The 20,780-nt window shown below is 53.5% G+C and overlaps 4 protein-coding genes across 4 annotated transcripts; 3 read left to right on the forward strand and 1 right to left on the reverse strand.

The window, feature by feature from the left end:
• The first annotated feature begins 778 nt into the window (after positions 1-778).
• On the forward strand, positions 779-2,761 carry THITE_2115551 (uncharacterized protein). Its single transcript, XM_003653237.1, has 5 exons — positions 779-976; positions 1,033-1,066; positions 1,128-1,165; positions 1,219-1,494; positions 1,563-2,761. Exons 1-5 carry the CDS (start codon positions 908-910, stop codon positions 2,640-2,642), a joined length of 1,497 nt encoding a protein of 498 aa, XP_003653285.1. The 5' UTR covers positions 779-907; the 3' UTR covers positions 2,643-2,761.
• Positions 2,762-3,853: 1,092 nt separating this feature from the next.
• Positions 3,854-4,499, forward strand: THITE_16250 (uncharacterized protein; the record flags this gene model as incomplete). The annotated part of the gene is made up of 2 exons (XM_003653238.1): positions 3,854-4,091; positions 4,214-4,499. Coding segments are annotated over 2 exons (524 nt in total), but the record flags the coding sequence as incomplete, so codon positions are not given.
• A 1,371-nt stretch (positions 4,500-5,870) lies between these two features.
• On the reverse strand, positions 5,871-10,251 carry THITE_2115555 (uncharacterized protein). Its single transcript, XM_003653239.1, has 5 exons — positions 10,136-10,251; positions 8,339-10,001; positions 7,078-8,269; positions 6,404-7,008; positions 5,871-6,332 (listed from the first exon to the last, which is right to left on the reverse strand). The coding sequence occupies exons 2-5, from the start codon at positions 9,984-9,986 to the stop codon at positions 6,298-6,300; spliced, it is 3,480 nt and encodes a 1,159-aa protein (XP_003653287.1). The 5' UTR covers positions 9,987-10,001; positions 10,136-10,251; the 3' UTR covers positions 5,871-6,297.
• Positions 10,252-12,793: 2,542 nt separating this feature from the next.
• On the forward strand, positions 12,794-14,320 carry THITE_110207 (uncharacterized protein; the record flags this gene model as incomplete). The annotated part of the gene is made up of 6 exons (XM_003653240.1): positions 12,794-12,887; positions 13,495-13,580; positions 13,643-13,721; positions 13,816-13,929; positions 13,983-14,086; positions 14,300-14,320. 6 exons carry the CDS (start codon positions 12,794-12,796, stop codon positions 14,318-14,320), a joined length of 498 nt encoding a protein of 165 aa, XP_003653288.1.
• Between the last annotated feature and the right edge of the window lie 6,460 nt (positions 14,321-20,780).

A 20,780-nucleotide genomic window follows, 5' to 3' on the forward strand; every position in this document is an offset into this window, starting at 1 on the left:
GAATCTAGTTTCGTGTTTAGCGAAGTCTATTCAACGTATTCTTGATGGAACGAAGTGTTCTATCTACTATTTGGTTCTTCGCCGTGAAAGCACCCGTGGTATCCATTGTGCTCTTCCTTCTCATGTCACTCAGGTAGCTACCACCAGACCGAGGGTGGTGCTCGACATCGCCGAAGTCACAGCAAGGACCCGGCCCCGAGTACCTAAGCTGGAGCTCGCAACGGCCAACACTTCTTCCCCCAGCTTGAAGCTAAGAGAACCGCGGGATTGCCGTGGCGAAAGCCTAGGGCAGGGAAAGAACTCGGATCATTTCTCACCTGAAGAGGCAGTTCTCGAAGTTTAGAAAAAAGTCAGGTTTAGTTCGAGTTCGGTGTAATAAGGGCCGAGATAGGACAGATAGGACAAAGCTCGGGGGTCTTCTGCCAAGACTCTGAAATTTACCTATATTTTCAGGAAGAGTTACGCTTTCGGCCTCGGTAATCCGACGTTTCTCGGACCATCGGCTGACCCCGGGACCGCTGTGGGGCTGACGCGCCCCATCTCTCCCCGCAGGCTTGACCGATCCGACCCCACATGGGACGACAGCCTCCGAAGGGGGGGAGGCGCCATTGGAAAAAGCTCGGCTTCCATGTTCCTTATTCATGAACATCCATGTGCATGGGTTAATCTTAAACTCTTCTTCGCAGCGCCTGACGCACCGGGTTGTTCCCTCACGTCTCTACATTGGCTCTACACGACTTACAACTTACAACTTCCTGACGTTTCATTACGTTTTCCACCGAGTCAATCAATTCGAATTATCACTGCTCGGCTTTCTACCAATTGAGGGAGAATCCGAGACCAAATTGTCTTTGTTGCGCGCACTAACCAGGGCGCCGAGTTGTAGACCGCCATACAGCTAGGTACAATGGCGCCGTTAACAGGCGCCGAGGTTGCCAAGCACAACAAGGCCGATGACTGCTGGGTTATTGTCCATGTACGCCTGTTCTCTTCGCAATGAGCACCGGCGTCACACTGACGGTGCTTCACTAGGGGAGGGCATACGATGTCACCGAATTCCTGCCAGGTGAGCGCCATTCACAATGCCGACGCTTGCTTGACGCGGCCACGAGACTGATGATGCTTAGAACATCCCGGAGGGACCAAGATCATCCTCAAATATGCCGTCAGACTCTCCTCGCCGAACTTGCCATGGTCGCATTGACTGACGGCTTGCAGGGCAAAGATGCAACAGAGGAGTTCGAGCCGATCCACCCGCCCGACACCCTGGAAAAGTACCTTCCGAAATCCAAACACCTGGGCCCCGTGGACATGAGCACGGTGGTGAAGGAGAAGACGGAAGAGTCGCCCGAAGAAAAGGAGCGGATGAAGCGCATTCAGGAGATGCCCCTTCTCGAGGAATGCTACAACCTCCTAGACTTCGAGGCCGTCGCGCGGCGAGTCATGAAGAAGACGGCATGGGCTTACTACTCGAGTGCCGCCGACGATGAGATCGTGAGTCTTGCTTAGGGCGCTCTCCGTCATGTGCGATACCCTACCCACTACTCTGCTAACACGCCCAGACCTTGCGCGAAAACCGCTCGGCATTCCATCGCATCTGGTTCCGCCCACGCATCCTGGTCGACGTCGAAAAGGTCGACTTCTCCACCACCATGCTCGGCACGCCCTGCTCCATCCCCTTCTACGTGACCGCCACAGCGCTCGGCAAGCTCGGCCACGTCGAGGGCGAGGTCGTGCTCACCCGGGCGGCGCACAAGCACAACGTGATCCAGATGATCCCGACGCTCGCCTCGTGCGCCTTCGACGAGATCGTCGACGCCGCGGCGCCCGGCCAGGTCCAGTGGCTGCAGCTGTACGTGAACAAGGACCGGGCGATCACGCAGCGCATCGTGCAGCACGCCGAGAGGCGCGGCTGCAAGGGCCTCTTCATCACCGTCGACGCGCCGCAGCTGGGCCGCCGCGAGAAGGACATGCGCACCAAGTTCACCGAGCAAGGGAGCAACGTGCAGAGCGGCCAAAAGGTCGACACGTCGCAGGGCGCGGCGCGCGCCATCAGCAGCTTCATCGACCCGTCGCTGAGCTGGGACGACATCCCCTGGTTCCGGTCGATCACCAAGATGCCGATCGTGCTGAAGGGCGTGCAGCGGGTCGAGGACGTCGTCAGGGCGGTCGAGGCCGGCGTCCAGGGCGTCGTGCTGTCCAACCACGGCGGCCGGCAGCTCGACTTCGCGCGCTCGGCCGTCGAGGTGCTGGCCGAGACGATGCCGGTGCTGCGCGAGCTGGGGCTCGAGGACAAGATCGAGATCTACGTCGACGGCGGCGTGCGGCGCGCGACTGACATCCTCAAGGCGCTGTGCCTGGGCGCGCGCGGCGTCGGCATCGGCCGCCCCTTCCTCTACGCCATGTCGGCGTACGGCCAGGCCGGCGTCGAGCGCGCCATGCAGCTGCTCAAGGACGAGATGGAGATGGGCATGCGGCTGATCGGCGCCAGGAGCATCGCCGAGCTGAACGCCTCCATGGTCGACGCCCGCAGCCTGTTCAACCACGCCTCGCCGCCGGCGGACAGCCTGGCCCACGCGGTCTACGATCCGCTCGTCAACCCGGCGCAGCGGCCGGCGAAGGCGGAGAAGGCGAAGCTATAACGACTTTTGAATAGGATCTAGATATCTGTGGGCATATACGATTGAGATGAAGAGCGGTATGTGGAATACCCCTTTTCTTGGATACATGTTGTAGAGAGAGGGAGGAAGCAGGCTGTAATGTTACTTGCGAGTTGTCAGTAAGTTAGGTCTGCTCAGCCAGCTAGCTATCTGCCATTCGTTGCTTTACCCTCTCCCTCCCTCGAACATATATTGTATCTGGAGGTTTCGTACTATTCTTCACGTCTTCGAAATCAAAGAACAAAAACAGGTCACAAATCTGCGCAATGACTGGAGTGCTATTGTTATTAGGGCTGCCGCAAGCGTTTCCTGGTTGACATGAGAGCAGCCAATTGCTTCCTCCTGCCTTATTGGTCTGCTTATTCGCGGGTTAACGATCGTCACCACATCTCGGGGGCTTCTGTCGGCGTCAGGGTAGGTCGTCGTTAAAGAGGTCCCGCCAAGACTAATTTCGGAGACTGCCGCTTACAAGTATTTACAATCGCCACGGGGTAAGCGGGGCCGCGACGACTTCGAGCAACATCAACAACGAAGAATCGCAAAGACTTGTAGCAACAACTTCGCGAAACCTCAACCAAATCAAAAAAAAAAAAAGAAAATGAAGTTAACCCGTATCTTAACCTTAATCCTTATCCCATCCTTGACCTAAACCCTAACCAACGGGGGTTTGGCGCCGCCCCCTATACCCTCGGCGAACTAACTGCTTAGCGATAGTGTAAACGCCTTGGCGATCGGGGTTGCGTAAAAACGCTATAAAAACATTGCCGATAACTGGCCGAAATTAGTCTTGGCGGGACCTCTTTAACGTCTACCTCAGGCCTGAGTATTTGCTGCTTTGGCATGACGTCAGGCAGCGCCCCCCTGATCCCTTTGTTGGTACCCACCGGCACTGCGAGCCGCCGAATCAAATCTCCTCCCGCGCGCCTGCAGCGCGCCTTGCCGGTCACAAGCCAGCCTCATCCCTAGCTGATCAGCATCCCCGCCCTGCAGGCCTCAGAGGTGAAACCCCATCTCATTTGCGGCATCGCGACCCCAATCCAGACCCGTTATCGCACCCACCCGACCGATAAGTAACGCTACACTAGCTGGCACACGCCAGAACATCGATTACCTATCGTTACGGCCAGGCTACCAGCGCGAGTCAGCGCCAGCTTGCTCATGCGTTTTTGTGCGCGAGGATCCCCTTGCGCACTGGCCGCGATCACGAGCACCGGCAGCCAAAACAATCAGCAACCATGTCGTCGTCACTCGAGGCCAAAATCGTTGTGCTCGGCGCCCAGGGCGTCGGCAAGACCTCGCTGGTGATGCGCTACTGCAAGGGCTCCTTCAACCCCTCGCAGACCACGTCGACCGTTGGCGCAAGCTTCCTGACCAAGCGCGTGGTCGACACCGACACGGACACGTTGGTGCGCCTGCAGATCTGGGACACGGGTAAGCTTGAATTTCTTTCTTTCCGTACTCCTTCCCCCCCCCCCCCCTTCTCCCTCCTTCTCCTCCTCTTCTCATCCGTTCCCAATCTCAGCCAAGACTAATCAACCCGCCCCAAAACCCAGCCGGCCAGGAGCGCTTCCGCTCCATCTCGCGCCTGTACTACCGCGGCGCCAACGCCTGCATCCTGTGCTACTCCATCACGGACGCGCAGTCGTTCGCCGAGATGGGCATCTGGCTGACCGAGCTGCGCCGCAACCTGCCGCCTGACATCGTGCTGCACGTGGTCGGCACCAAGGCCGACATCGTCGCCCGCGACCCCTCCCGCCGCGAGGTGCCCTTCGAGCGCTGCATCGCCTACGTCGCCGAGAACCTCAACCCGGGCATGGGCTCCACCCCGCCGCCCACCGCCGGCGGCCCGTTCCCCTCCTCCTCCTCCTCCGCCGCCGCCGCCGCCGACCAACACCAACATCCCTCCCCCCCACCGCCCCCGTCGCAACACTGGCTGCTCTTACAAGGCGCCACCACCACCAACAACACGACGACGGCCGGAGCCGCCGAGCCGCGCAGCCCAAGCAGCAAGCGCTCGTCGGGCTTCTGGGGCCAGGAGGTCGGGTGGGACGCGTGCCACGAGATCTCGGCCGAGTCGGGCGAGGGCGTCGAGGAGGTCTTCCGCGTGGTCACCCGCAAGCTGGTCGAGCAGAACCGCAAGATGCAGGCCGCGCTGCAGGCCGCGGCCGCCGGGTCGGCGGTGGGAGGGGGGGGAGGAGGGCCCGGCGACGGCCTGACGCCTGGCGGCGGGTTTGCGGGCCTCGGCGATGGGGACGGCGCCGGCGGCGCCGGCGGCGGTGGCTATGGTTATTATGGCGCCGGGCCGGGTGGTGGTGGTGGGGGTGCTGGGGCGGGGTACTTTGATGGGATGAACGGGCGGGGCAGTTTCCGCGTCGGGCGGGATCGCCGCAGCTGGTTGTTTTCGCCCGGGTTTTCGCCCGTGCTTGGCGGCGGCGGCGGCGGTGGTGGTGCTGGGGGGGTTGTCGAGGGAGCAGGCGAGGGGTGGGAGCAGGGTGGTGGCGCGAGGGGCAGGGCCAGGAACAGGTGCTGCTGAGTCCCGATTTTCGAGGATTCGCCTGGATCAGTGTTCAGCCAGGAAACAAAACTGATTGATTGCTAGGGGGCGGGTGAGGGGGAAAAGTGGGAGAATCGGCAAAGGGACAGGATATGGCGGCGCATCGTGATACCCCATGATACGGACGGGCTCGGGGTCGTGCTCCTTTTTTTATGGACCGACGGCGTTGGTTTCTCTCTTCTTTTCGTTCCCCCGGCGTGTTGGGCATTGCATGTTTGGTGTATGCTGGGATGGCTTTCACGGCGTTTGTTTCGGGTTACGGGTTCTTCTCTCCGGCTTAGCATCTTCGTTTGGGTTTGTAACAGGGTGGCGGGCATTGCTGGGGGGAAAGGGGAAGGGGATATGCGCTGGCGTCTGCGGATCGCTAGATATCACTGGAATTATGGCGTTGGTTTTCGAGCGGGGGTTATCTGAGGGTTTGTTCACGGGACGAGTTCGCGACGGGGACGGGCCCGCGATCTTGGGGCTCGATGATGCTTTTGAAGATAGGCCGTCCTGTCCGGCACAGGAACACGATCAGAGAAGATAACGACCTCCAGCGAATGGCAGTGTGTATGACTTCGTTGGAACTTCAGGCGTCAATTGTTGCTGCCCAACTACGCTGCTTTTCCGGGCCCTGTCTCGGGGTTGGTTGATGCGTAAAGCCAACGGTGATGATGGAAAGCGAACGAGCAAACGGCTGGAGAGTGGATTGTTATTGAATGACTATCTCCTGCTCGTTGAGTCTACAGCAGTCCATTAACCTTAGGTAGCTGAGGTATCAAAAGCATTCAGACATCACTCGATCGCATCATCCACACAACCCACCCATTACTGCCCTGTGCTTCCTCGTTTTCGCACATACCCAAGATCGGGCAGATCGTTAAAGGAAAGCAGAAGCTAGATCCCGCCATGCCACCACTTACCCCATTTTTCCCGTCACGCATTGCCTCCTCGGCCGCTCAAAGTTGGTCCATCGGCATACCACCCGTCGCAACGCCCATCAAATCCCCCAGATCCCCGAAGTTAAAATCCATCTGCTGCAGTGCATCATCTAGCTCGCCCCCGGCCAAAGCAGCGGTGGCAACGCCCGACATATCCAGATCAGCCGCGCCCTGCCTCTGCCCCTGCTCCCGCCCCTGGCCCGTCGTCAGTGCCATCCCTCCCGTCGCGCCGGCAACCGCCTGACCGCTAAGAGCGGGAAAACCACCTTGGCTCAAGCCCAGCCGCACCATCATCATCTCCTTGAACTTACCCAGCAACACCGGATCATCCGCCGGCGTCCTGGCTGCATAACCACCACCGCCATCACCACCAGCACCAGCAACAGCAGTAGCGGGAGCAGCCGCACCGCCCTGCCCGGCCAGGAAAGCCCTCGCTCGTTCGCGGATGGCCTCGTCGTCCGGAAACCCGGCGCGTCCGTGCGCAACCACCTGCGCGGTGACAAATTCGCACAGCTCACGCTCCAGCTCGCGCGAGCAGAACACGCTCGGCGGCGGATCGTGGCGCGTTGTCAGGGCCTGGCAGAAGCGGTTGGCGGTGGCGCCGTGGGCGGTGACCGGCTTGGCGCCCTCGCGCATGGTGACGGCGACGAGGTCGTCGGTGCTGTTTGCCTGGAACGGGGCCGCGTGGGCAGGGTTGAGCGGATTGGGAAAGAGGTAGGGCGGCGAGAAGCCAGAGCCGCCCTGCGAAAGGTTCCAGGAGATAGTGGCGGGCAGGCCGGGCAGGGAGGGATCGGTGAGCAGGCCCACGTCGCGTTTGAAGCGGCGGAGCCATTCGGCGTTGTCAGCGGCAGTTTGGTTCCAGGGGTCGTCGCTGCGCGTAGCCGGTTAGTGGAGGGGTAGGTGGGGGGGGGCAAGAGGGGAGAAGGTTGGGAAGGCTCACTCCTCGTAGATGATCCACCGGGCTTGGTGTTGGAGTTCCTCGTCGCTTGGGACGTGGCAGTTCGGATTGTTGGGGGACATGGTCGAGGCCACCCATTTCTTGAGCTCACGGGTCAGGCGATCGTAGCAAGTCGCGTCGTTGAGGTAGTAAGTAGTGCCCTTCGAGCTCGACGGGCCTGTGCCTGATGCTCCGGATCTGCTGGCCCCGGAGTTGATAGGTGATGCCGAGCCGCCTGATCGGCTTCTGTTCGAAGCCGTGTTGGCCTGCTGCTGCTGCAGACCCCGGGCATCGCCGTCAGCTGGTGCGACGGGCAAGCTAGCAGCATCAAGCAAGGCATCTGCAGGGGGGTTTGCAGCTGCATGGCGCTGCTTGAAACTCGCAAGCCACAGCGGATCGTCTGCGGCAGTCTGATTCCACCCGTCGTCGAACTCGTAAATGATGAGACGGGATTTTGTTTGGAGATCCGCGTCGGTCGGCTCGATACCTAGAGCCCGCTGTTCCCGCACGTATTCCGCTAACTCGAACTCCAGTCGGCTTGGGTTGTGGATCGTGGAGTCGATGGTGCTGGGGTCCTTGGACCGCCTGCCCTCGTCCACCATGTCTTCCGAACGCGGCAGCTGGGCCCTCTGACGGAAGCCAGCAAGCCACTTCGTCGACCCGTTTACGAGCCGGATCAGGAACTGTACCACCTCTTCCGACGAGTACTCCGACAAGCCTTCCATGCGGCGGATAATGAGCAACGCCTTGGCTTGCAGCTCGCTGTCCAGGGCAGTCAACCCGAGCAGACGGCGAGCCTGGACGAACTCTTGGAGCTCCGTCTCCATCGGGTCGTGCTCGAAAATATGGCCTTTGCCATTGATCTTGAGCTGCTGCTGCCACCGATTGACACCATTGGCTCGCGTCCACCTCGCGTCTTGTGCCACATCCTCGGACGAGAAGAGTAGGTCACGCAGCCAGGACGCTGTCGGGCCCACGGTGGACTTGGAAGCGAGCGCTTCGGCGTCATATATCAGAGCGCATGCGGCGCGCTGAAGTTCTTCGTCCGTCGGCACCTTTCCCTCCGTGTCGCGCTTGTTGTCAATGTAGGCCGTCAACTCGGACTTGATGAGCTCAAAGGCGTTCCGGGCCGAGGCCACTGACGGCTGCGAGGCTTCAAACGGATTCAGAGAATTTCTTTCGTCGTGAATAAGATCTACCAGAATGCACGTCAGTGTCTGAGTTCAGGAAATCATCGGAGGGTCAGTCAGGGGAAGCGACATACAGGGAGGGATCGAATTCTCGACCATGTCGAGCACAGGGGCGTCAAAACCCCAGTCACCTTTCCAGTCCGCCATGGACTTGCCCTTCTTGAAATGCTCGGCGAGGTGGTCCACGCGAATAGACCACGTGTCCATGACGGCGCCGCAGAACCCGCAGCGGGATCTGATCTCGGGCGTCGTCGCCTTCCACTGCTCCATGGACCAGCTAACGAACTTGGCGCTGTGGACCAGCTTCAGATGTTGGCGCAGGTGGTCCTTCCGGTAGAAGGTGCGGTCCCCGACCGCACGCTCCTGGCATGCCGAGTAGTTATGGCTGTCGATGTGCGCCTCGTCCGGGTTCGGGTGGCCGCAAAAGACGCATGACATCTGGCCGTTCTCGGGATTGAATGCCTGGGCACCGTTGGGGCAGCAGACCCACCGCTCGAGCGACAAGTGCAGCGATTTCTCATGCCTCTGCCAGTCGTGCTTCGTTCTGAACGTTTCCGTGCAGAAAGTGCACTGGTAGGTCTTGGGCGGGCCGGACTGGGCGTTCGGCGTGGTGCCCAAGGCCTTTCTTCTTCTCCGCCTTCGCCCCCGAGCAATCGAGCTTCCGGAGCCGAAGGAACCCCGAGAGCCGTACGAGTAGACGGACGCGCTCGAGTGCGAGGTATTGGCGCTGCTTATGTTGGAATCACAGAGCGACCTTCCGGAGCCATCGTCCGTGAAGTGGGCACTATAGGGGCTGTTGAGGCCTGAGGAGAGACTACGCGCGGCGTTGACGGCACGGGCAATGTCTTTCACGGACGCTGGTTCGTGTTCCGGTGGAGACACCTGCCAACGCTGCAGCGGGTTCATGTGTTCGAACGACGCGGGGGTGCCGCGTCTCTGCGGGATATCGATGGGATTTGTCCAGCTTCGTACACCAGGCGATGTCGACCGATGGCCGACGGCGTTCTTGTTTCGGCGCCGGGTATTGGCGAGCCAGTTGGTGATCTGCGTCTTACTGAGTCCCGTCTGCTTCTGGAGCATTTCCTTTTCCTCGTCGTTGGGATAGGGGTGCTTGCTGTGGGTGGACAGCCAGTTCTTGAGAATCTTGACGGACTCCCTCGAGAAACGCGCGCCAGCTTTTCCCTTGGCGGGTGGGTTGGCGCTCGCATTTTCAGGGGCAGAAGCCGTCCCAGGCAGGTCGGTTGCGGAGGCGGATTCGTGCGTCTCGCAATGCGCGTCCTCACGCAACAGCTCGGGATGGTCTCCCATCACCGGCCAGGGATTGGCAGGAAACACGGGATCAAGCCCGAAGCTGCATGCACACCGAAGGGCGACGCAACTCGTACAATAACCCTTGTACTGACCCTCCGGGATCTTCTTGCACTGGTAACTACCCAGCTGGCAGTTCACACAGGGAGTCTCAGGGGTTTCCAGATGGTCCTCGAATGTCCTGGTGCTGCGATCCGTGGGCATGGGGATCTCCTCCGAGAAGGGCATGGACGGCGAGACGTTGTTCTCGAAGTGCTGGAGAGCCCAGAACGAGAGGTCGTCTCCTGCGACGTTTGCCAACACGAGATCCATGTCATCCAGCGATAGGCCGGCCGGCGCCAGCGAGGGGGAGGGCATCTCGGCCCCGGAGGCCGGTGCCGGGTCGGCGTGGTCCCAGTTGACAAACTCGTCCATCTTGCCTCTTGGGGACTGGGGACGACAGGGCGCGAGCGGGCCGAAGGGCGTCGTCGCTGGGAGGCGCGACTGGCTCACCCTGCGTCGCTGGGGAGTCCTGCCAAGTTGTCAGACAAAAGGGCGCGCAGAGAGGGCCCAGAACGCATTACTAAGAACTGTCCGGCTGTCCCCGAGGGTGAGAAGGAGCCGACGAGAAATTTGTGGCGTCTCTGTCGAATGTGTCACCGAACGGAACTCTCAGAACGGGGTCAGCACCGCCGGGTCTGAGTGACGACGGCGGTATCTCGACGATGACTCTTTGGAGTTTGGGATACTCTGGACTCTGACGATGTCAAAGGCAACGTAAGCAGATCCGGCCAGACAGGCGGGCAACAGATTTATTTCAGCGACTCCTCCAATGCCACGCATGGACTTTCCATTCTGGTCGCATGACGGACTTCAAGTTCCCACTTCCTCAGCAGCCGTCCTCCAAGGGATTCGTGGGTTGCTAACGGCTCGCAGTGAGAAACTGCCAGGGTCGCGGGGAACCTGCGCGCTGATTGTGGGTCGCGCCTTTCGATTGACATGCGCTGCGCCAGGCAGGACCCGGCCCCACAAGGCAGTTACCAACCTTAGTTCGACAGGCGAGGCTGGGCAGGCTGCTGCAGGAAAGAACCCCCGTCACCGCTCACGCCGCCCCGCTTGCTACCCCGCCATCACGCTCTGGGCATAGCCGCGGCGCACCTTCCGTGTGTGAAAAAATGAGGACGCCATCTCGCCCCGATCGCCCTCTCCCAGGGCTGCCTCTGCTTTCTCGTCATCTCCACCATGGGGAACAACAGGGATGGCTTGGCAGTGTAATTGCACCGATAGTTATCTGGCTATGTGCCGTAGCGAGGCAGCGAACAGGAGGTAAGAGCGCTAGTGAACGACCCGATTAGGCGCGACCGACCACGGCCTGCTGTTCACGCATGGCGCCCTGGTCGAGGCATGTGGAACGCCGATGGCGGGGCTGCTTCGCTGGAGCAAGATCGTTGCGGCGTGGACTTGGCGAGTAAGTGTAAACGCGCTGCGAGTTATTCCGGCCTGACGGAGCCGATCCCGGCGCTCGTTGTACTGTGGTAGAGGGGAGCTTCATCTACCGCACCGCTCCGCACCTCCTTAGGGGCAAGACTATTTATCCCTTGCTTGATAGGGCCGACCACACTACGCTGGAATTAAAAACGCGGTAACTAGCGCTTTTTGATCCAATATGCCCAGCGACCTGTCAATGCTCTGAGTAATTCCTCTACCCCTGATTGCTCCGCAAGACAACAGGATCCGTGCTCATGAACAATCCGACGCACAGACAGGGTTAACAAGGTAGGTAGGGAGCATCTATGTTTCTTAAGGGGCGGCATCACTGCGACCCCAATCGCTCGCTCGAGATGCCCAATTGAAGCATCGACATTGACGCAATTCGTTGGAGAATTTAAGCCGGAAGAGCCGTGGCATCGTGGAACCAGACAAGTAGCTTGCTGTGCTACGAACGTTCAGAAGCAGATCTACACCCCCTACCTGGAAGCTTTTCTTTGGGCTAGCTACTCCAGTAGTAAAACGACTGAATCAATGCAATGGGAGCAAGAGAGTGACGAGTTCTTCCCTCACACTGATTGAGAGTACCGTGTTTAAAGCCTCGCCATGATGATTGTCTGCCCGCAATGAGTCTCCATGTCCTCTTTGGTCCCCGTACCATCATTTGCAGCTTCGTTCGAACTGTCTGGTGTCACTCAGGATAATGGCTCAGTAACAAATTCGAAATGTTCCATAGAGTTGAGGTCGGTCCTCCCCTAGAGAGAAAAAGAGGTACAAGCATATCCCTCATGAATCACTGAGGCTTCGCTCCAACCAGAGGCAGTTGCGAATTCATTAGAGAGTGCCCAAACGGGTTTATTTTCAAGCTTAGGTCTCACCCAGCTCGCTAATGGCCGCTTCACCCATGAAAACCGCCTGCCTAGGTTCCTTCCACATGTGTATGTACACTGACACCCCTTTCTCTTTCTCTCGGACCACGACGACGACGGCAGCGCGAGAACCGGTCAGGCGGGAGGCGGCGGTGGGAGCGCTGAAGAGGGCCGTTGAGTCGGCAAAGGCGGAGACGAAGGCGGCCAAGGATGAGGCGCACAGGGCGACAGCGCACAAGGCGCTACTAGAGGGTGAGGTGAGGCGGCCAAGTCAGAGGCAGTAAGAGTAAGAGGAGGAGAGGGGGGTGCAATAAAAATCAAAACACAGCTTGAGGTCGTCTGAGTTATGTCTTCAGGGAGTAGTTGATCACATTTCATTTCCTTGCCGCAGAAAAGTAATCAAATAAGTGGGCAACATCAATGTCGCCCTATTCAAGCTCAGTGGTGTCTCCTATACAGACCCTCACTCGATGCCCCTTAGACGTTGTTTCACTCGCGTATTGGCCACTCTGTTGAAACCATCTAGCTGGATAGCTCTGAGCTCTGGCCTCACTGCCAGCGGCCGATGGACCAGGCAAAATAGTCTCGTTATTCCTTGGCGGAAAAGCTGTCCTTATCAGCGAGCGACAGAAGTACGTGCTTAGGGAGTGTATAATGAGGTGAGTGATATTCTAACACCTACGCCATGGTATATACATGACCAGCATACTCACCTCATCCGCCGCCATATGAGCCGATCGTCCTTCAAACATAGTGCTGCCGGGCGATCGCGGAGCGGTGAGCGCACTTGCTGTGGCGGTCGGCAGCACCTCCCGGCGCCGCGACGTGAGGGGACGCATGCGGGTGAGAGTGCTGGACGTCGCGGTGGCTTGCAGCAGGCGATTGATGGAGTGGAAGAGGAGATTACCCGGTTTGAAGCTGCTGGTGCTTGGCTTGCTTTTCCTGCTGGGTGACAGCCCGCGGTTCTGCCATCAGGCGAGTGAAGTGATAATAATGGTGGAGTAGGCCTGGACTGATCAAGCAAAAGTTGGCCTTCCATCTACCGCAGAGTTGGCCTGTTCGAAGTCTGCTGGGACTATGAGGTTACTAATAAAATGGGGTTTCCCTGGTCAAGCCTGGTTTCAAGATCATGGGTGAATTCGATCAACTGTTTTGCTCCTGGTAAAAGCGCGCCTGGCCGAGGAAAGATGAGGGCGGCATGCTCCCACGTGTCAAGCGGTCACGGCGGAGCTACCCGTCTCCGTGTTCGCCTAGCCTCGTCTGCGATGGGCGGTCTGCTGATGATAACAAGGCCACAGCCGACGGCCCGAACGCAGCACCGCTAATGTAGATGTCGGCGTAATTAATTAGGCCTCCACCGTTGGAACCAATCTTGCTCTCCTCCTCCACTTCCCTCCACTTTCATGATGCTGGCTCCGAGCGCGACACCACCACCTGAATACTGCCGTATGGTCGAAAGCTGAATGAAGAGCTCCCCACCGATGTCGGGCCGCTGACCACCGTTCAATGACACCGGAGACGCCTTCGGCGGCCTCCATGACCACCATCAGGTCGACGCAGTGACATAACTCGACGGGGCGGAACAGAACTGGTTGGTCTCGACCACCGTGCCAAGCGCTTTCTCAGAGGCGAAATCTCAGCCTACTCGGCATCCGAGTTGCACCGGCTGATGGTGAGTGGTGCGGAAGGACCCCTGGACAGTCCGAGTTGGGGTCCACGTGCTTGCCAGGATAGGCAGGTCCCGAGTCGGCCATAGCGCCGGATCCGGAGAAGATCCGGAGAAGATCCGGAGAAGATCCGGATCTGAGCGGCGGTGCCGGAGTTCGAGACTCCTTTTTTTCCTCCTGCAGGCGGCATTGGGTCCCAACCGTGCTGGTGACTGTGCAAGGTCCCTCGTCGGTATGCAGGTTGTTCTTTCCCTGTGGAATCCTGGGCCGAGCGCCAGTCGGACCGACAAGTCACGAGACTGAAAGGCCCAAGCGCAGCGCAAGCGAACCCGAATCCCGGTGAGATGGGCAATGGTAAGTTATCGTAATGAAAAATAGTAACTAGTGTAATAATGAAAAGGTCGTAGAATCTCAAGTTGAATTCCCATTCTATTCCCGATTCCCAATGCCAATTTTCCAATTTCGCTCGCGTTTCAAAGCCCGAAACATGTACCCAAGGGCCAAAGGAAAAGTGGGTATTTTCGTAGCCCTCTCTTCTTCTAGAAGAGAGGGGCACAAAATTGCTGGACACCCCAAAAAAACCGGACACCTCCCCACCTAATTTTGTATGCGAACGCGTCCTGGCACGGGGGATTACAACCGCGTCAACCGCATCAATTTGAAGCTATTGCCGCTAGCCAACTTGTAAATGGTGATGTTTTTTATAGTATTTTGATATACCTAGATCTTCGAACCTCCCGCCTGAGCTACGTAGTGTACGTGCTATCCGCTGGTTTAACAACGCCCTCGTACGCTACTATACCAACTACCTTCGAGGTAAGGCCAATGGCCGTACAATGCCTTCTCTTTGTATTGCGGCTAAGCGGTTCGGCTATAGCAAATTGTAGATTACTATATATCTTAAGGCTCTTTATAATACTGGCTTGCTAGTACTAAATACCCGTTGTATTGCTAGGTGGCTATATACATTTATAGATATAGAAGACAATGCCCTCGATATATATACGGAGTAGCTATCTACCTTAGGATCCTTGCCTACGTAGGATCTTATTAAAGGCGCTATGAATCGTCTATAAATACGTTATATTCCTTCTATAAGCCCTATTAGCTACGCCTAGTAGGTACGTTAGCAGTTCGATCATCCTATATACTTTACAACGAATAGGAAGCTAATAGAGGCTATACGACTATCTGCTTAGTAATAGATCGATAAGCTAAACGAGTTCTTCGACCGCTATAAAGATACTATTAAGAGGTTCAAGATTACGATAGCTAGTTGTTAGAACGTCAATGAGATAGGCTACTACTTAGCGATATTAAGTAGGAAGTTCTAGATCCTAGCTATTAAGACGAAGAAGAATAGGAAGGTTAGGGGTTGTTCCTTAATATCGAGGGTCTACTATCTATTGTCATGCCCCGGAGCCACCCTAACCCGCGGGACCCGCCTCGGCACCCGGCACAGCCCTCGGAACGCGCCTCGGCACCTGGCATAACCCTCGGCCCAACCACCTCGCCCTGCATCCGGCACCCGGCGTAGCCTAGCCAACTACAGGGCACCACGTAGGTCATCTGTGTACACCACCAAGGCGCACGTCAGTAGCCCAGATCACACGAGCCACCTGGAGGAGCGATCAGAGGGGTATAGAGCTGAGCGAAGTGCGGGGCATCAGGCTGAGCAAATGCGGGGAACTGAGACATTGGGTCGGCAACAGAGCGGATTAGGTGCACTTAGGGAGCTATGTAGGCGCTATAGGATGGCCTAGGAAAGGATCTACGAGCTTAGGAATAGAGGCTAGCCGATATAGAGGAAGATCAAGGGCTAGGATAGGAGAAATAAAGAGGATGGAACCTATAGGCAATGGGAGAGGCTAGCGTTCAATGCAACTATCTGCAACCCCCCTACCTATAGCTACCCTATAGCGTATACTCTACTTATACCTTGTTTATACTCTATTACTTCAACGTATACCCCCTTCCTTCTAAGAGCCCCTACTCCTAACAAGTTAAACGCTCTTATCCTACTTTAGGGAGTTGAACTAGCGGAGACAAGCTATAGCCTAGACCTACGCTTATACTACGCTTAAGTAGAGCCCTATACCCTTGTAATCTTAGGCACTTTCTACTAATCCGACCTCTTCGTATACTCTCTCTGCACTGCCTACGCCTAACGCTACTATAGGCAAGAGCTCCTAGTATACTTAGATTGATCTAAACGGCTCTCGTATAGCGCCTATCGACCTTCTACTCTCTATCTAGGAGCGCGACCTTACTAAGGAAGAGCGCTATCTAAGCACTAAGATCGCTCTTAAACGTTGTTGTCAAGCTATCCTCTAACTATGAGCTTAGTATATATAGCTTCTATACTAGAATGCCTAGCTTATATATATTGCTAAAGGCACTACCTCTTTAAATTCTAACTCTCTTGTTGCCTAGGCCGCTAATACTACTGTGCTAGCTATATCTATTGCTATACCTACGCCTATACCCGCTTCTATATCTACTTCTATGCCTATTGCTATACCTAAGGCTATGCCTATAGCCACTACGCCTATATCTATACCTATAGCTATATTTATAGCTACGTCTATTGCTATTGATACCTCTCTGTCTACTACTAATCCTAAGTTTAGTGCTCCTATTACACTTTCGCTGATCCTTCCTAGCACTATAAGAGCTCCCCTCTAGTATACCGCTAGCTTAAACTACCTTATATACAATAGCAAGGATACTTCTTCGCTTTGAGCTTTCCTATACGACTACTATACCAACTTCTAGCTTATAGGCTACTCGCTTAATAGTAGCAACTACGTTGTATATATAGCAAGCTGCCTCTAAGGCCTATCTAAGAACGCCTAGGTGAAGTATATCTAGGAGTAGAAGGCTGATCCTAACTTTCATCTTTTAGCTATTACTTAGGGTAAGTTCGTTATATTTTTTTAAAATAAACTATCTGATTCCGATTTATATACCTTTAATATAGCCTTGGAGCTTAAGCGCTTTATATAGTATAAAGACGAGACTATCCTAGAGTTCGTTGAATGGTTCACTAGTGTAATTGCCAATATATCTTCGAAGTAGGATGAACCTACCTATATAGTCACCCTTCTATCGAAGTTCCGCCTAGAGATCAGCTTTATCCTCAACTACTCCCCTTAGTTACCCGCTATATTCTAGTAGCTTATAAGCTTCGCCTATCGTATTAAGTATAGTTAGTGTATTACTGGCACCTCTCGCTATCGCCTTCGCTTATTAAACAACGCCCCTATAGCTCTATAGTCGCTACGCTCTATTAATATCCCGCCTACGCCCTTCCAACGCCCTATTCAATACTTTATCTATAGTAGGGAGGGCTATTGCTACACCAACTGCCTTAAGAACCGCCCTCCTACCTAGCCTACCCCGCCTTCTACCTCGCCTATTTAGCCTATTCCGCCTATAGCTACGTCTACCTAGCTTCCTCCTACGTAGCTCGTACCTTAGCAACCTACCCTAGATACTACTATAGCATCTGCTACTACGCCTAAGTCGTACCTAGTTTACTATACTTACAACGAAGTTGGCTATATCTCTATATTCTGCCCTAAGGCTATTTGCCGTCGTTGTAGGCGTATAGGTTATACCGCTATTCGTTGCCTAGAGCCTCTAAACCTAAACGCCTAGAATAACTTGAACCTTGCTCCGCTTAAACGCGACTATAGCGCTAACGCCGCCTAGGAACTCAAAGGGCCTAGGTCGTCTTAGATCGAGAGCACTGTCCTTATATACTTAGATAAGAATTAGAAGTCTACGGTAGCAATACTAGATACTAGGTCGAATTACAATATAATTAGTTGTAGCTTTCTAGCTAAGTACTTGTAGTTGACTAAGTTCATTTAATGCCCTAGATTTGCTACTATTGGCAATATACCTATTCTAACGTATAGTATATACCCCCTATATATTTATATTACCAACTACCTTAGATACTCCTAGACCTACCTACTACGCTTTATAGTCGTAGATATCGAGCTATTTATAATCCTCTTAGGCTAGACTTAGATAGAGATAGCCAAGCTATTCTTCAACTACTATAAAAAGACTTAGACTTACCTAAACTCAAAGCGCTACTTTAGCTTATAAGTTGAGCCTAAGTAGAATTAAAGCGATAATACTTTCTTTGTTACTACGCTTATACTAGTTACCAACCTAGCTAAACCGCCTAACCTAGCTAACCTAGACGACCTAGCTAAAGAAGACTTACCTACCGTTAGTTTATAACCTACTACTCCCAAGCTCCTAGAAGTGTATAAGGCCTACTAAGACCTCTTCTCTACTATAGATCGACCTCCCCTACCTCGCTATACTACGCTTAAGTACTATATCGATCTTAAAGACGGTGCGACTACGCTATAGGGGCTGATCTACCCTTTTAGCGAAAAGGAATTAGAAACCTTATATAAATGGCTCGTAAAGGCTCTAGAGAAGCAGTAGATCCGACCTTCCACTAGTTCTATAGGCGCGCCTATTCTATTCGTTCTAAAGAAGGGAGGCGAATTACACCTCGTTATCGACTATCGTACACTTAATCACATTATTTGTAAGAACTACGCTCCTATTCTTCTAATTGGCGAGATCTTTAATTATCTATCTTCTATAAAGATCTATACTAAGCTCGATTTAAAGGATATATACTATTAGATTTAGCTATATAAGGGCGACGAATGGAAGACCGCCTTTCGTATATATTATAGCTACTTCGAGTTTGTTGTAATGCCAATAGGCCTAGCTAATGTACTTGTAACCTTCTAGACTTATATTAACTATACCCTCTCTAGCCTTGTTAATATCACCTATATCGTATATTTAGATAATATACTGATCTTTAGTAACGACGAAGCTAAGTATAAGCGATATATATACGAAGTTTTAGAACAGTTACGAAAAGCCGACCTCTACGTCAACCTCCCTAAGTGCTAGTTCTATATACGCGAAGTCGAATTCCTTAGGTTCATTGTTACCCTAGAGGGCATTAAGATAGAACTATTGTACATTGAAGCTATTGTATAGTAGCCACTACCTCGTAGCGCTTACGACATCTAAGTGTTCCTTAGGTTCACTAGCTTCTACTATAGGTTTATTCGCAACTACTCGAAGATCTATGCCCCCCTAACTAACCTACTTCAAGGCAATTGCACCTTTAAGATGATATAGAATACAATCGATATATTCTACGAGCTACAACGTAGATTCTAGGAAGTGCCCGTCCTACGCCATTTCGATCCTAGCCTTCCAACCTACGTTAAAGCAGATACTTCGAAGTTCGCTATTAGCGTAGTCCTCTCCTAACTGTTCAAAGGCCAGTAGTACCCTATTACGTTCTACTCCTATAAACTTAGCCTTAAAGAAATGTACTATAGCACTAGTAATAGGGAGCTATTTACGTTCGTCGATGCCTTTCGTATTTAGCGGCATTACCTTCTATACTTATAGACTACCGTCATCGCCTTTATTGACTATCTGAACCTTAAGTATATAAAGACGAAGAAGTGGCCCTCTATATAGTAGCTACGCTAGAGCGATAAGCTTATAGAATTTGACTTTGTTATTAAGTACCGCCCTAGCCTATAGAACCTTACTAACAAACTCTTTTGAAGACTAGACCTAGTAGAAGGCCCTAGCGATAAGGGCACTAAGAACCTACTACTACGGCTCCTAGAGAAGCGTATTGCTATAGGAAAGGACTATATACCAGGGTACTGCTCTACAGTTAAGGTTGTTACTCTAGCTATATAGCTAAGACCTAGTATAGGCCTTAGAGAGTTGGAGGATATATATAAGCTATATAAACGGGAGTTTAATAAGAGTATTACGCCTAATATACGTCTCGAGGAGGGCTATTAGGAGGTCTCGTAGTACATAGATAGTGGTAAACGTCACTGTAAGCCTATAGCTAGGGACGAAGGAAAGGTGGTAGCATAGAGGCTTCGCCTAGATAACGCTTTTCTACTAGTCAACTATAGCTTGGACGGAAGTACTATCTATAGCCTAGATAGACCTAGTAAACCGCCACTAGAGCATAGCTCCCTAGAGGCCTAGGAAATATATATAAAGGAACCTAGCTACCTAGGGCCTAGGCGGCGACCCCCCTTAGACTAGACGGCCTATAGTAGTCTAGCTAGCGGCGTATATACGCCTAATCATTGCCTATATATCGCTACTATTGCTAGGAAGCCGGTGGAGGATGAAGGCTAGCCCTTTGAATAGCAATTAATCTAGGTATAGGAAGTCGATCCCTAGGTGACTAAGGGCGCTTAGAAGACGGCTCGTATATATAGGCAATAGAAGCTTGGAGACGATAATATTCTACGTTATAGCGGTAGGATCTATATACCTATAGCCTTATAGTATACGCTTTTAGTACGCTACTACAACGCTATAACAAGTGGCTATAGCGGCATTAGGAAGACTTATAAACGCCTAATGTACTACTACTATTGGCTAGATATATATAGGGAGATCGATCAATATATAGTGGAATACGTTATATATAGCTATACAAAAGCGAGAACCTACTGCCCTTATAGCGAGCTTATAGCGCTACTAGTTCCTAAGCGCCTATGGCAAGATATTACGGTCGACTTTGTTATTGGCCTACCTACCTCTATCGACCCCTATATATATAAACTCTATAACGCTGTCCTCGTTATCGTCGACAAGTTTACTAAGTATACCCTCTATATTGTAATGTACAAGCAGCTCTAGGTTGGCGCCTTTGCCTACCTCTTCTTCGATTACGTCTATCGACCTTTCGGCCTACTATAGACCATTGTTTCTAACTATAGGAGCTTATTTACAAACGGGTTTTAGCGTATACTCTACGACCTTTTAGATATTATATAAAAGCTAAGTATTATATACTATCCTTAGACTGACGGCTAGATAGAGAGGTAGAATTAGACGTTGAAGCATTACCTATATACTTACTATATATAGGAGCAGTATAACTAGGCGTAGAAGTTAGCTCTAGCTAAATATATTTATAACACCTTAGTGCATTCAGCTACAAAGGCGACCTTGGTATACCTCCTTTATAGCTACTACCTACGCGATCCGGCAGACCTACTTACGAACAGCTTGAGCAACGTTCCTATTATAGAGGAGCGTACTAGGAAGCTCGCTAAGGATCGGAAAAGAATCTATAAAGCCTTAGTACAAGCTAACGAAGG

Source organism: Thermothielavioides terrestris, chromosome 2, assembly GCF_000226115.1.
Source record: "Thermothielavioides terrestris NRRL 8126 chromosome 2, complete sequence".
In the NCBI taxonomy this organism is placed as follows: Eukaryota; Fungi; Ascomycota; class Sordariomycetes; order Sordariales; family Chaetomiaceae; genus Thermothielavioides; species Thermothielavioides terrestris.

What these genes read in the sequence shown, in the direction of transcription:
- THITE_2115551 (XM_003653237.1), top strand. Translation starts at nt 908, where the DNA reads ATGGCGCCGTTAACAGGCGCCGAGGTTGCCAAGCACAACAAGGCCGAT. An exon ending in TGTCACCGAATTCCTGCCAG is followed by an intron (nt 1,067 to 1,127) that starts GTGAGCGCCATT and finishes GATGATGCTTAG; the next exon opens with AACATCCCGGAGGGACCAAG. An exon ending in GTGCCGCCGACGATGAGATC is followed by an intron (nt 1,495 to 1,562) that starts GTGAGTCTTGCT and finishes TAACACGCCCAG; the next exon opens with ACCTTGCGCGAAAACCGCTC.
- THITE_2115555 (XM_003653239.1), bottom strand. Translation starts at nt 9,986, where the DNA reads ATGGACGAGTTTGTCAACTGGGACCACGCCGACCCGGCACCGGCCTCC. An exon ending in CGAGAATTCGATCCCTCCCT is followed by an intron (nt 8,270 to 8,338) that starts GTATGTCGCTTC and finishes GCATTCTGGTAG; the next exon opens with ATCTTATTCACGACGAAAGA. An exon ending in GCGGCTGGGCTTGAGCCAAG is followed by an intron (nt 6,333 to 6,403) that starts GTGGTTTTCCCG and finishes ACGACGGGCCAG; the next exon opens with GGGCGGGAGCAGGGGCAGAG.